Source organism: Panthera uncia, chromosome D2, assembly GCF_023721935.1.
Source record: "Panthera uncia isolate 11264 chromosome D2, Puncia_PCG_1.0, whole genome shotgun sequence".
NCBI lineage: Eukaryota > Metazoa > Chordata > Mammalia > Carnivora > Felidae > Panthera > Panthera uncia.
In genome coordinates, this window is record NC_064818.1 from 38,478,474 (window position 1) to 38,494,306 (window position 15,833).

The window sequence follows — 15,833 nt, forward strand, 5'->3', positions numbered from 1 at the left end:
CACTTTAAAGAAAATAAAAAACAAAAAACAGAGGAAATAGATCTAAATCAGAATATAGGGGAGAAAAAGCTCTAACATCCTCAGAGATGAAACATTACACTCATAACAGGGATGAAACCAGAACAGGGTGCAATGAAGCCAAAAAGAACGACCAAAGAATAAGAAGGAGGGCTTGGGGATTACAAATGCAGTGCTTGAAATAAAAAATGTAGTAGCAGATTTAGACAAGAAAGTCAGTGAAATCAACCAGGAAGTAGAACAGCAAAGACAGGAGACGGAAAATAAGAGAGAAATGATAAGGCACCAAGAGGATCAAGTCAAGGAGTCCAGCATTTGACAAACAGGAGTTCTAGAAAGAAAAACAGTGAGAGGAGAAGAAATTATCCAAGAAATTCTAAGCCAAGGTATATTAGACTGGAAAGATCTGAGACTTCAGGCAGAAAGTTACCTGAGTGCCTGGCACAGTCAATGAAAGAAAATCGCCACCAAGGCACATCATGTAACTACGTTCAGAATGTCAGCGATAAAGAGAAAAATTAATATCTCATGCAGAAGATTGAGAATCCGAGTGGCAGTACTGGATGCTAGGAGGTAAAGTCTTCTAAATTCTGCTTTAGGAAAATGATTTTTAATTAAATTCTATGCTCAGCCAAATGAGCTGTTATATCTGAGGGCAGCATATAGATGTTTTCAGCTAAGACTCAGTGAGTGTCTCTCTGTGCGTCCATAGCTGAGAAGTCCTGTTGCTGCCAAATGACGAAGGGGCCAGAAAAAGAACAAGGAACAAAGAAACAAGAGCTTCAACTCAGGGAGGGCTGAGAAATGAGTCCCTGGTGGGTGGACAGACAGGAGACTCCAGTAACAACCAGTTGAGTTGGGAGAAAAAGGGAGGCTGGCATCTGGGGGCAGTGATGATCCTGGAAAAACAGTAACTGCTGTTTATCTGTTATCATAATAAACACAGTGGGGCACCTGGGTGGCTCAGTTGGATAAGCGTCCGGCTTCGGCTCAGGTCATGATCTCACGGTTCGTGAGTTCAAGCCCCGCATCGGGCCCTCTGCTGTCAGCAAAGAGCCTGCTTCAGATCCTCTGTCCCTCTCTCTCTCTCTCTCTCTCTCTCTCTCTCTCTCTGCCCCTCCCCAACTAGTGCTCTCTCTCTCTCTCTCTCTGTCTCAAATAAATAAACATTTTAAAAATCTTTAAGAAATAATAAACACAGAGAAAGATCTACCACAGGTCTTAGAGAAGTTTGGGAAAACTCAATATTCAACTTCAGGATAAAACAATTATAAACTCAGGAAAGAAACAGCCATCATACGACCATGTTTTACTAAATATAAGATGCCATTATTAGTTAAGTAATGACTTGTCAATCATCATTTTAAGAAAAAACCGTTGCCCATGAAAAAGGCAGATTGTAGGTTGTGAGACATATACCCACTTTTCAGAGATTGTGTTAGAAGGCTAAAGAACATCACAGCGCCCCACTCTGGCTTTGCAGTGAGCCATATTTAGTCTGACTCATTGATTTCACCACAGAGAGCGATGTCGACATTGTGAGGATGAAGAGAGGGAAAGTTTGGGTGTGTACCTGTGTGAGAAACATTAGTGCTAAATAGTCATGAAGCAAAAATGAAAGGCAGTAGTTTAATACCTAGAATTGATACATCAAAATATTAGCCGCATTAGGCAGACGGAGATGTAATCACACGAAGGAGCCGCCAAAATAAGGGAGAATGGTGGCCTCTGGACACTGGAGAAGGGTGGGGTAGGTTGGGGTGAAGTGGTTTGGAGACTTGCCGGTTTTTATTGTATTAAAAAAAATTTTTTTTAATGTCTATTTGAGAGAGAGAGAGAGAGAGAGAGAGGACAAAGACAGCTTGAGAGGGGGAGGGGCAAAGAGACCGAGACAGAATCTGGAGCAGGCTCCAGGCTCGTAGCTGTGAGCTATCAGCACAGAGCCGGATGCAGGACTCGAACCCACAAGCAATGGGATCATGACCTGAGCCGAAGTCATATGCTTAACCAACTGAGCCACCCTCAGGCACCCTGAGACTTGGTGTTTTTTTTTTTTTTTCCATTTATGTATGTATGTATGTTTATTTTTGAAAGACAGAGAGAGACAGAGCATGAGCAGAGGAGGGGAGAGAGAGAGAGAGGGAGACACAGACTTCGAAGCAGGCTCCAGGCTCTGAGCTGTCAGCACAGAGACTAAGGTGGGGATTGAACTCAGAAACCGTGACATCATGACCCTAGCGGAAGTCAGATGCTTAACCGACTGAGCCACCCAGGCACCCCATAGACTGGCTGGTTTTTTAAATGAGCCTTTGGCATGTAATGCACATTTGACCAAAGGTAGAGGAAAACACACACACACACACACACACACACACACACACACAGCCCTTTTGGAGATTAAAAGAGGGACAACAATTGCAGAAGTGGGGCAACCCTGCTTGTCTCTGAAATACCTTATTCGGACATAAGGTTAGGACATGGTCCTATCCTGCTTCACTGGCCCCCAGGAAGACGGGTACTTACCCGCCTTCCCCCCCCACAATGCAAGATGGCCCAGCGTCCCCTTTTCTTTGCAGAAAGCTTTAGAGTCTACACATTGTTCCATGTGGTTTTACCCATTTGATCCTTCCCGCTGCCTGGATTAGGCCTAACGAACTGTTGCCATTTCATGCTTCAGAGCCGGAAACTGAGCCGCCGCCACCTCCCGGGCCGGCCCACCCCGCCCCGCCGCGCATCGGCTCAGCCCTGCTCAGCCGCACAGGGGCGCTTCTCTCTCGTGACCTCACGCCCTTCTGTCCCCATGATATTTTAGAGGAAAGAGGAAGAGGAGCGGAAGCAGGGAGAGGAGCAGATTCGCCTCCAGGAAGAGCAGAGGGCGAAGGAACTCTACTGGACCCTGAAGCAAGCCCAGCTGCAGAGCCACGCCAGCGAGAAGGAGGAGCGCGAGTGGGAGGAGCAGCGTGAGTAGTCGGGCCTGCCTCCCCGCCCACCCTCCTCCCACTTGTGTCTGTGCTCCGTCCTCCTTCCGGTTTGCTCTTGCGCGCGGCCCACATGCCTTTAGTCGGGGCCACCCACGCGCGCGGCCCTGCCGAGGACCCAGAGGGTAAGGGCTCTCAGCCTAGGGGGGAGATTTCTTACACTAAAAAAACGAAACCCTACATTTACCAGTACTTCACTGGCCAACCCCTAGGCATCCAGAAATGAGGGTTCATGGTGCTTATCTTGGAGGGACTCATGGGCCAGACTCACAGGCGACGGGCTTGGAGGGGGAAAGTAGCACGTACTGCTGGAACAGAGAGTGGCGATCCTGGCGGGCTTCCAGACGCAGCATTACGGAGTGGAGCTTGATGGGGGGCACAGGAACAACTGAGGCAAACAAGTGGAGGAGGGAGAGGGCGTAGGAGATGGAGACCCCAGCAGGTGTAAAGGCATGGTGACCAGAGTGTGGGGTGCTCAGGAGGGTGGAGATGTACGGGGGTGGCGAAAAGGCTTGGAGGCTGTCGGTGGCGAGAAGTTAGGTGGGAGAGGGAAGGCGGGACCAGATTTGCAAGGTGGTGTTTCAATATGTGCTCGGGGTTCGTTTGAATCAGGTCTGGTGTCACATGCAGATGTGGAGATGTGGATCTTGCAGGAGGCAGTTTTTACTCGAGGGTGCGGGGCTACGTGGGGGAAGGCCTGGGGCCAGTCAGGAGGCTGTGGGAGCCAGGGGACAGTGTGGGCCAGAGTCTTCGCTGTGGTTTGCTTGGGAAAGGGAGGGCCAGGCAGGGTAAGCAGGTTTAGAATTGGCCGGGCTTGAATAATTTCTGCAGTCTCTGGGGCATAGGGGCCGTCTCTGGTTGCCTGACACCTGGCTCTGGGGTGATGGGGGCATGTGGATAGTGACCCAGAGTATAAGAACTAGATAAAGGAAATGGTTGGGATGTAGGTTTTTGATTGGCTGGTTTACAAATGAAAGGCACACTTGCACACGAGCCCTTTAGTATCTTTGGGACTTGGCTAACTCTGGGAGGGGCAGTCTCTCTGGGTTCAGGTGTGAAAACATCAAAAACTATGGAAAATAAAAAGGCATGGTTCATGCAGGTGGACAGTGGGAAGCATCCAGAAGTGGGCTTGGGAGTGAGAGGGAGGAGGCGGCTGTTGCCAAGGTACACATTAGAGATGATTGGAACCAGGCCCATAGCAGGGAGAGCAGAGATGTGGGGTGACTTCTACTCGCCAGCCCTCTGGTCCTCGAGCTTTTCTCAACCACATGCCAGAGTCCTCAAACAGACCTTAGAAAAATTGAAATACAATTCACATGACATAAAATTCACCGTTCTAAGGTGTGCAATTCAGTGGCTTTTAGTATACTCGCTATGTTGTGCAGCCTTCACCACTATTAGTTCCAGAACATTTCGTCACTGCAAAGAGAAACTCTGTACACATTGGTTATTCCTTCTCTTGCCATGCTTCTGGAAACCACTGATGTAATTTCTGTCCTTATGCATTCGCCTATTACAGATATTTCTTATAAATTGAATCATGCGTTACGTGGCCTTTTGTGTCAGACCTCTTTCATTCAGCATGCTTTCAAGTCCAGCCATGTTGTAGTTTGGGTCAGTACTTCATTCCTTTTTGTGGTTGAATAAAATTTGAATGTAGGCATGTGCCACCATGTTGTTTATCCATTTGTTAGCTGATGGACCTTTGGGTTGTTTCTACTTTTTGGCTATTATGAATAATGTTGCTGTGAACATTGGTGGGTTTTTGTGTGCACGTATTTTTCCGTTCTCTTGGGAGTGGAATTTCTAGGTCATATGGTAACTATGTTTAGCATTTAGAGTAACTGCCATACTGTTTTCCAAAGTGACTGTACCGTTTTACATTTCCACAAGCAGTATATGAGGGTGCTAGTTTCTTCCCATCTTTGCCAATGCTTGGTATCTTTTGTCTTTTTTCTTTAATTTTTTAAACGTTTATTCATTTTTTTTTATTTTTAATGTTTATTTATTTTTGAGAGAGAGTGAGTGCTGGGGAAGGGCATAGAGAGAGGGAGACACAGAATCCGAAGCAGGGTCCAGGCTCCAGGCTGTCAGCCCAGAGCCCGATGTGGGACTTGAACTCACAAACTACGAGATCATGACCTGAGCCAAAGTCGGACGCTTAACCGAGTGAGCCAGCCAGATGTCCCCGTTTATTTGTTTTTTGAGAGACAGAGCATGAATAGGGCAGGGTGGGGGGCAGAGAGAGAGGGAGACACTGAATCTGAAGCAGGCTCCAGGCTCTGAGCGGTCAATGCAGAGCCTGACGCGGGGCTCGAACTCACAAACCATGAGATCATGACCTGAGACGAAGTCACCTGCTTAACTGAGCCACCTAGGCACCCCTGGTCTTTTGGATAATACACATTCTAACAGGTGTGAGGTGACACCTCATTGTGTCATTTGATTTGCATTTCCCTGGTGATTAATGATGTTGAGCACTTTTTCACGTACCTGTTGGCCATCTGAATGTCTTTTTGAAGAAAAAATATCTGTTCAGGTCCTTTGCCTATTTTTAAATTGGGTTATTTGTTTTGGCTAATTGAGTTGCATGGGTTCCTATATATCTTGGATATTAACCCCTTATTAGATATGTGGTTTACAAAGATTTTTGCCTATTCCACAGGCTGCCTTTTAATTTTGTTGATGGCTGCTTCCTTTGCTGTGCAGAAGCTTTTCAAATGGATGTAATCCCACCTGTTTAATTTTGCCTTTGGTGTCATATCCAAAATATCATCGCCAAGACCAATGTCAAGGAACTTTTTTCCTAGGTTTTCTTCCAGGTGTTTTACAGTTTCAGGTCTTACATTTAAGCTTTTAATCTATTTTGAGGTGATTTTTGTGTATGCTGTGAGATAAAAGTTCAATTTCATTCTTTTCTAGTAGCTGTCCACTTTTCCCTGCACCTTTTATTAAAGAGACTATCCTTGCCCATTATGGATTCTTAGTGCCTTTGTTGAAAATTAGTTGAGTATATATGCATAAGTTTATTTGTGAACTCTACATTCTTTTCCATTGGCCTTTGTGTCTTTTTGTGTCAGTACTATACTGTTTTGATTACCATAGCTTTGTAATATAATTTGAAATCATGAAGTGAGATACTTCTGGCTTTGTTCTTCTTGCTAAAGATTGCTTTAGCTATTGAAATCTTTTGTGGTTCCATACAAATTTCAGGATTATTTTTTCTATTTCTGTGAAAAATGCCATTGGAATTTTAATAGGGATTGTTTTGAATCTGTACATTGCTTTGAGTAGTATATTTATTTTAACAATATTAATTCTTCCAGTCTATGAACACAAGGTAAGTCTTTCCATTTGTTTGTGTCTTCTTCAATTTCTTTCTTCAATGTTGTATAGTTTTTAGTGTACAGGTCTTTTGCCTCCTTGGTTAAATTTATTTCTAGTATTTTGTTCTTTTTTTTTTTCTTTCCAAGCTTTTATTTAAATTCCAGTTAGTTAACATATAGTGTAATATTAGTTTCAGGTGTAGAATTTAGTGACTCATCACTTACATACAACACCCAGTGCTCATCCCAACAAGTGCCCTTCTTTTTTTTTTTTTTTTTTTTTCAACGTTTTTTATTTATTTTTTGGGACAGAGAGAGACAGAGCATGAACGGGGGAGGGGCAGAGAGAGAGGGAGACACAGAATCGGAAACAGGCTCCAGGCTCCGAGCCATCAGCCCAGAGCCTGATGCGGGGCTCGAACTCACGGACCGCGAGATCGTGACCTGGCTGAAGTCGGACGCTTAACCGACTGCGCCACCCAGGCGCCCCAACAAGTGCCCTTCTTAATCCCTATTGCCTGTTTCATGCACCCTGATGCTATTGTAAATGGGGTTGTTTTATTATTATTTTTTTGCTGATTCACTGTTAGTGCATAGAAACACAACTGACATTTGTATGTTGATTTTGTATCCTGCCATTTTAATTTGTTTATTAGTTCTAACAATTTTTGGGTAAAATTATTAGGGTTTTCTATGTGCAAGGTCATGCCGCCTGCAAACAGATAGTTTTACTTCTTCTTTTCTGATTTGGATGCCTTTTATTATCTTTTTCTTGCCTAATTATTCTGGCTAGAACTTCCAGCATTATGGTGAATAAAAGTGGTGACAGTGGGCATTCTTGTCTTGCTTCTGACCTTAGAGCAAAAGCTTTCAACCACACACTGGGGCTTATGAGGTTAGTTATGGGCTTGTCATATATGGCTTTTATTATGAGGTACATTCTTTCTATCCCCAATTTCTTGAGAGTGTTTATCATGAAAAGATGCTGAGTTTTGTGAAATGAATTTTCTGCATCTACTGAGATGATCATGTGATTTTTATTCTTCTTTTTGTTACTGTGGTGTGTCAGAGTTATTGATTTGCCGCTGTTGAGCCATCCTTGCATCCCAGAATACATCCCACTTGATCGCGGTGTATAGAGCATTTGGAAAGGCCTCCATGGAGGAAATGGCATTTGGTTTGGGAAAAATGGAGAGGTAAAGAAGGCAGGGAAGGGCATCACAGCAGAGGGAGCAGCACTGAGCAAAAGCAAGGTCATCATCGTGTGCATAGGGCACGGCACATGTTCTGAATCAGCTGCAGCCTGGGGTTCCTGGTGAACAATGACGAGAATGAGGCTAGAAAGGGAAGATAGGCAAGAGCTAAAGAACGATTCATTTAGATTCAGAACGGAAGAAGAGAGGGGAGAAACAAGAAGGTGGGACAAAGGTTTATACTGAAAATATGGTGAACAGGTACAAGGTGAAGTCACATGAGGCTACTCTAGTGTGGGAGGGGAAGGAGCCCTGGACTGGGAGCCCCGCCCCAGCTCTGCCACTGGCTCGTGTGACTGTGGACCAAGTTCGTGCTCAGTTGCTCAGTTTCTGTTTTGTACAGTGGGGGCATCCGTGTTGAGTTGAGGCTTGTTGGGAGGGTAAAGGGAGAGGGAGGATGTGTCACTCAGGAGCGTTTCTCTTCTGGTAGTGACACGATGAGGTAGACCGTTATGGGCTGGGCTGGTGTTTCCTTGGGGACGGAGACAGGAGATTCTCTGGCTCAAGTGCTGCCTGATTGCGAATTAATGTACAGCGTGGCAGCAGAAAATGGAAAACCCTCCAAAAGACAGAGGAAAGGATAATTCAGGTCCCCTGATTTTGGTTCCCTATTTTATGCTTTCTTGAAGAATGATGCGCTAAACTCTGGAGCCTGTCATTCAAAACCAGCAAAGTCGTTCTGCACTCAATTAATTTAATATGAGAGATTATAGTGGGCCATTCATCTCCTGGGAGCAGCGGTTTTTGATAAAACACCTAAATTAAATTCTCCAAGTTAGAGGAAAAAGGGCATTGTTTCCTTTAGTATCACTAGAATACGAAGTTAGTTGTTCAGTTCAAATAGCAGAGCAGGCTCTGGCTTCTGAGAAGCACTGAATATTCCAGGCAGAAATTCATTTAATTATGTCTCAACTGTGAACTTGCAGGCATGTGGAGTTAGGTGATGTCTAGCTGCCCAGAGATTTGGAGACAAGCCAGCATGACTTGGTAAATGATACACTTTCCAAAAATTGGAGCTGTGTTCTTCTTCACCCCTCTCCTCCCTCCTTGAACCGTGTGATTCTGGTGTGACCCTTAACACACGATCTGTGCTCTGCTTGGCTCCCCCCTTGCCAGGGTGTGGTCAGAACTGAGGGAGAAACTGTGTGCTCAGGCCCAGTATGGAGTCCAATTACGTTGGTTCCCTTCTCTTTGCCCATAGAAAGGAGACTGCTCTGGAGTCTGGGTTTCATGTGGGTGATTCTAAAATGCTGTGTGCTTGAGACAGGCAGAACCCGCAGGGGTTTGAGGAGACGCAGTGCGGTCTGGAGATGGGGTGGGGCTGGAAGGAAAAGATAACACAGAAGAAGGGCCTGTCCTATCTACTCATGGGATGGGAAATTATGCAATGTCTCTTTGGATGTAACCAGTTAGAGCTGTTCTTCATGTTCTGAGTGCCAAATGTTTTTGGTTTTACAACTTAGAATAGTGCCAGCCTGAGTCTCCACATGCCTGATTCATATCCTGCTTGGGGTTCTCTCTTCTCTTGAATTGCTCAAGAATCCCTGGGGGCTTTCTTTTGTCCCAAAGCAGAGTCATCCCCAGGTTTACCCTGGCCTTAAGGAACCCCTGAAATTACTTCTGGTGGCCACAGGGGGTCACTGTTGGCAGCCATCAAGAATCGTCAGCAGGACATGGTGGGTGGTGACCTCAGAAGACTTGAGTCAGGGTGGAGAGAGGTCTTCTTCCCTTGGCCACGTTTAGCTGGGGGTGAGCCTCACTTTCTTTCCCTGAGGCTCATCTCTCAGGGTTCATCATCTTGGTGCCAAATCCATCCGTTCTGCAGGTGATGGCTGCTCCAGCACATTGAGTGCCCAGGGGCCTGTGTGCATATCCTTCACTCTCTGGAGTGCCTGTTGTCCTTTCCCAGGGGTCAGGAAGCCTCCCTATTCCACAAAGATTTCATTTTCCCCATTTGCCCGACAAGAGCTCCTGACTACCCAGCCCCCAACCCTACACCAATTCCCCACCTCCACCCCGTTGCCTTAAGTGGGATAGACCCTTTCTGAAGGAGGCATTCCAGTCCCCTTACTGAAGGCAGCAATAACAATAAATATGTAATATTTAATGAACTTGTACCGTGTGACAGGAGCTGTCCAAGACCCTTCTGTGTAGTATCTTGTGTACCTCATTTACAAAGCAATCCCAGGACGTCCCCATTTTACAGGTGAGGAAGTAAGGTGTAGATATGGTAATCAAGTTGTCCAATGTCACGTGGAACAGAAAATGGAGAAGTTAAACACAACTACCCACATATATAATTTAAATCTTTATGAGTGCTTTTTCATATATTTTTCATATATATATGATTTCACATATACGTATAATTTCATATGCTATAATTTCATAATATATCTCATATATATAATATACGCAAAAGCACCCATAAAGATTTAAATTATATATGTATACAATTATTCACTATTTTTCGGGGACATTATATTACACCCAAGGGGTTGCTACAAATAGATATTGCTTTGAAGGATTTGGTTTCTCTGTGGAGGTAACCAACCAGATCATCTGAATTCTATAAAACACTGACTCTTTTCTTTCTTTTTTTTTTTTTTAATTTTTTTAAATGTTTATTTATTTTTGAGAGAGACAGAGACAGAGTGTGAGTAGGGGAGGGGCAGAGGGAAAGGGAGGCAGAATCCAGAGCAGCCTCCAGGCTCTGGACAAGCTGTCAGCACAGAGCCCAATGCGGGGCTCGAACCCACAAACTGTGAGATCGTGATCTGAGCCGAAGTCAGACACCCAACCAACTGAGCCACCCAGGCGCCCTTACCCTGAGTCTTTTCTATCTGGGCAAAGGTAGAGAGGGCCCAAGGAACCATGGGCAAGTTCTCCAGAGAGACGTCTCATGACGAGCAGCAACTAGTAATCTTCCAGAACCCCATGCCCACTGCTCCTTTCTCATCTTCCCAAACTGAAACACCGTCCCCATTAAACAATCACTCCCTGTCCCACCCAGTCCCCAACCCCTGGAAACCAACATTCTCCTTTTTGCTGTGTATTTAACTATTGTAAGTACCGTGCGTGGAATATCAGTGGAATCATATGATGTGCTTTTGTGTCTGGCTTATTCACTTAGCATAATGTCTTAAAGATTTGTCCACATTGTAGCAGGTATTGGAATTCCCTTCTTTTAAAAAATTTTTTTAAAAAATGTTTTATTATTTATTTTTGAGAGAGAGAGAGAGAGAGAGAGAGAGAGAGACAGAGTGTGAGCAGGGGAGGGGCAGAGAGAGAAGGAGACACAGAACTAGAAGCAGGCTCCAGGCTCTGAGCTGTCAGCACAGAGCCTGATGTGGGGCTCAAACTCACAAATCATGAGATCATTACCTGACCCGAAGTCAGACACTCAGGCGTCCCAAGGAATTTGCTTCTTTTTAAAGGCTGAATAATATTCCACTGCATATATATATGCATATATGTACATACACACATACACACAAACACACACATACCATACTTCGGTTATCTCTTTGTCCTTTGATGAACATTTGGCTTGTTTCCACCTTCTGGCTATTGTGAATCATGCTTCTATGAATATTGCTGTACAAAAATTTGTTTCAACCCCTACTTTCAATTCTTTTGGGTATATATCCGGAAGATTGTATGGCAATTGTACGTTTAATTTTTCTGGACCTGCTATACCATTTTCCACAGCAGCTGCACCATTTTTCATTTCCACCAACAATGCACAAAGGTTCCACTCTCTCCATATCCTTGCCAACACTTGTTTACTGTTTTTTTTCTAACTAAAAAAATTAAAAACGAAAGAGCTACCCTGATGTGTGTGAAGTGGTGTCTTATTGTGCTTAGTCTATTGTTTGATATCTCAATTCAGCCTTTCTCCTGAAGTCCTCAGTGTTTTCACACTGTTCTAGCCATCCATACAGTGTTACTGTGACATGAGCCTCAGTTTCCCATTAGCAGAAGGAGAAAGGAGACCACGGATCTTATCTTGGAAGTAAGAATGGCCATGGTCACCCTTTGTTCTGTGTGTTGAGCAGGCCTCGCAGTGCCTGTTGGCCAGGCCCATGGGGCGTCACCTTGGGCTGGGACATGGGCTGTGGGAGGAAGAAGCAGGTGTCTTGGTGTGGGTCCTCACCTCTGCAGTGGGTCTGCCAGGCCACGCGGAGAGTTTGATACTTGCTGGCTCAGGGCAGAAAATGCCTGTGGCTCCTCATGTGAGTTTGAGTTATTTTCACTGGGTTAGAAGAAAAATACCCCATGGGTTCTGGCTGAGGGTTTTCTGTGGCAGATTCCTGGGATACAGTCTGAATTCATTCCTGATTCTGAGAAGGAACTGAAGCAATCCCTCAGGAGTTCAAAGTGGAATTTAGGGTAAGCTGCTTGACCCAGAGAGGATTCCCCATGATCGGCCAGCAAGGGTGCCCCCTCCTGGACTGGCCAGGAACTCGGTTTTGGACCTGGCAATTCCGGGGCTGATGAAAAGAAACATTTTAGCTAATACTTAACCATAGTGCTTAATATGTACCTGACATGGTTTTAAGTGGCTTACCTTATGAGCTCTCTGGATCCTCATGACAACGTGATGAGGTAGGGACTGTTATTATCTCCGTTTAACTTATGACGGAATGCAGGCTCAGGGCGATTAAGTAACTGGTCCCGCATCACACAGCTGGTAAGTGAAGCTGGGATCTGAATCTAGGCACCCTGGCTCCAGACTCAGGCTTCGAGAGATTTGAAGAAAGGATCAAAGCCAGGGGCCTGATTTAGTCAGACATCGCTTTTCCAGGACACTTCATAGTTTATAGTGTTTTTGTATGTTTCATTTACTCTCCATGACAACTCCGTGAGGCAGACGTTCGTGTCGTTCTCATTTTGACAGAGGTGGAAACTGAGGCCCAGGGCCGTTCTGGAATTTTCTTAGGGAAGCCAGATGGCACGTGCCAAGGATGTGCAGAAAAGGGAACCGGTGTATGCCGTTGGTGGGAACGTAAATTGGTGCAGCCACTGTGGAGAACAGTGAACTTCCTCAGACACTTAAAAATAGAAATATCCTATGATCCAGCAATCCCACTTCTGGGTATACATCCAAAGGAAATGAAAACAAGCTGTTGAAGAGATACCTGCACTCCCATGTTTATTGCATCATTACTCACAATAGCCAAGATATGGAAACAACCCAAGTATCTATCAATGGAAGAGTGGATAAAGAACGTGTGTGTGTGTGTGTGTGTGTGTGTGTGTGTGTAGACACAATATGTATACACACTCTCTGTGTGTATGCACACACACACACACACACACACACACACACACGCAGAAATACTATCCATAAGAAAGAAGGAAATCTTGCCATTTGCAGCATGGTTGGACCTTGAGGATAATACGCTAAGAGAGATTAGTCAGAGAAAGACAAATACTACACGATGATATCGCTTATGTGTTGAATCAAAAAAAGCGAAACTCCTAGAAACAACTAGAATGATGGTTACCAGGGGCTGGCTGGGAGGGGGCAAGGACTGGGGGAGATGATGGTCAAAGGGCACAAACTGGCACCTAGAAGATGAGTAAGTTCTGGAGATCTAGTGCACAGCACAGCAGCTCCAACGAACAGTGCTGTGTTATACACGTGAGAGCTGCTAAGAGACTAGATCTGGAATGTTCTTACCACAAGAAAGAAATGATTATGAGAGGTGTTGGAGGGGTTAGCTAATGGTATCGTGGCCATCATTACAATTACGGTATATAAATGTGTCAAATCAGCATGCTGTATGCCTTAAACATACGCATTGTTATAGGTCAATTATATCTCAAAGACAAAACAGGAACGTAAGGAGAGAAAAAATAAAACAAACCAAGAAAGTTGTTTTGGAGCTGCCCTTGACCCCGTGTGACTCCACTCCGGTCCCTTTTCCATAATCCCTTTTCTTGCTGCCCAGGGTTGGCTTTGCCAAGGCCAAGGCAGAGCTCCCGCTTGCTTCCTGCTTGTGGCTTTGGCCATGTCCTCACCCCGAGAGCTGTCAGTGCCTTGGCCTTTCTGCGCTGCCCTGGCTGTGTGTTCATCACAGTTGGTCTGAGCTGGCTGAGCACAGCCGAGCAGGACAGAGTCTGCAGAGCATGGGAAGCCCAGTGGAGCCCAGTGAATAATGGGGAGGAGCTCAGAAACCATTAGGCTGGGAAAGAAAGTGGGGCAGGCGGGACACTTCTTAAGGGCTGGGGAGGGGAATTTGTCCTTTATCCTGTGTCCAGTGGGAGCCCCTGAAGGCTTTGAGGAAGAGAATGGCAGGCTTGAGCTGGCCCTTAGGAGGCTGAGTTTAGTCTCTGTGTGTCGAATGGCTCTGGGCCTCACCTGGCTGAGTCCCCAAAGCCCATCTTCCTAGGTTGCCTATGACTTCCTTCTGCAACTTGTCTGTCACTGAGTGTCGCTGTCTGTGTGGGGCTGTAAGCTCTCAAAGGTCGCTGGCTTTTGTAGGGCACCACTGTCTGTGTTTCTTTTGCTGGCTAGTGGCTGCAAAGCCCACGCCTGGGCACCCTGGCCTTGTTTGACCCTCCCACGGCAATGCAAGGCAGGCATCATGGTGTTCCTGGTATCCAGAATGTACAGATGAGCCAGCTGGGCACCAAACCTAGGATTCTCCCTGGGATGGCTTCTTTTTCTGGAAAACTCCTGTTGATCTTCCCAGATGCTTCCTCTCCTGTGATGGCTGTTGGCTTCCTCGCAGAATATGAGAGCTGCTGTCCCTAAACCCTGACAATGCTTTATTTGTCCCAGACTTCATTGTGTTAGAGATATTTATCTTGTTTTCCCAGGTAGCACCTTGAGGGTCCGGTCTCTGTTATGTCTGCACCCAGCTCAGAGTTAAATCCTTAACTGGACACAGTCGGCCAAGAATAGGCATTGTCTGTTGGCTGGCACGTATGTATTGTAGGCACTGGACGATAGCCATGAGTAGAGCAGAAGAAATTCCCCACCTGACCTTGTGGGACTCTGCCTACTGGATCCTCTGCATGTGACCTCCACTTCCATAAATACCTTCTGAGGGACAGACTTGATGTGCCCTTCTTCGGATCTGGGGCAACGTTGTTTTTTGTGTTTTTTTGTGTTTTTTTTTGACATTTATTTATTTCTGATAGACAGAGACAGAGTGCGAGCAGGGGAGGGGCAGAGAGAGGGGGAGACACAGAATCCGAAGCAGGCTCCAGGCTCCGAGCCGTCAGCCCAGAGCCCGACGTGGGGCTCGAACTCACAAACCGCGAGATCGTGACCCGAGCTGAAGTCAGACGCTCAACAGACTGAGCCACCCAGGCGCCCCTGGGGTAACGTTTTATTTCAAGAAAGGGTCTTTGACAAGTTGAGAGACAACTTTAGAAGTGCTGCCTCTCAGGACAAGGGCTTATTTGTCTTGTGTCCTCCAGGCACTAACAGAACACAGATCTCTGACGTTGGCAGGTTGTAGGTGTTGGCTACACATGCATGGAATGATTGGAATAGAAGTAGATTATGGGTAAGATTTTACTCTAGGAGGGGAAGGTGACCTTCTCGGGCCCACTCAGTTACCAGTCATGCACAATTAGGACACGGCCAGCCCTAAGAGTTCTCTGCAGAAAGAACTGGATTTTAGAGGCAGATAGGGACCTGACAGGATGCATTCAGACTACAAAAGAATTAGCTTGAATTCTAGACCTTGCCTCCAACCGGTTTTGTTCCCTCTCTTGGCATTTTCCCAGCTCTAGGACTCCCTTGTGAGTGTTAGAAGCAGCAACACACAGATGTCTTTCCAAGGCCACTTGGCTGAGACAGGGCCCTGCCTGGAGGAACACAAAAGCCTGGAAGGCTGGAGAGAGGGGCCTCTGGGAGTGACAGAGCTCCCAAAGGATCCTCTCGCCAACACACTCGTCAGCTGTCAAGGCCACTGCAAACCAGAGAAGGGGCACCAGGACCGGGACGCCAGTGTTTCTAACAACTCACCCTGTGGTAGCAGAGAGGATGGTTCCTGGCTTGGCCATTGACCCAGCCCGGCAAGTTACTGTCCTAGCATGAGCCGGGGAGGGGCAGAGAGAGAGGGAGACACAGAATCCCAAGCAGGCTCCAGGCTCTGAGCTGGCAGCACAGAGCCTGACGTGGGGCTTAAGCTCATGAACCGTGAGATCACGACCTGAGCTGAAGTCGGCTGCTTCACTGGCTGAGCCACCCAGGTGCCGTGGAGGCTGGGTTTCTGGAGTAGAAATTGTGATGGGCC

The 15,833-nt window shown here is 46.2% G+C and overlaps 1 protein-coding gene across 2 annotated transcripts in view; it reads left to right on the forward strand.

Moving 5' to 3' along the window:
- The window catches only part of SH2D4B (SH2 domain containing 4B), a 92,707-nt gene that overhangs the window by 43,671 nt on the left and 33,203 nt on the right, over nt 1–15,833 (forward strand). For both annotated transcript variants that reach the window (XM_049645295.1, XM_049645296.1), the window contains exon 4: nt 2,831–2,978. In XM_049645295.1, the coding sequence (XP_049501252.1) occupies nt 2,831–2,978 (148 nt within the window). The remainder of the gene's footprint in view (nt 1–2,830; nt 2,979–15,833) is intronic.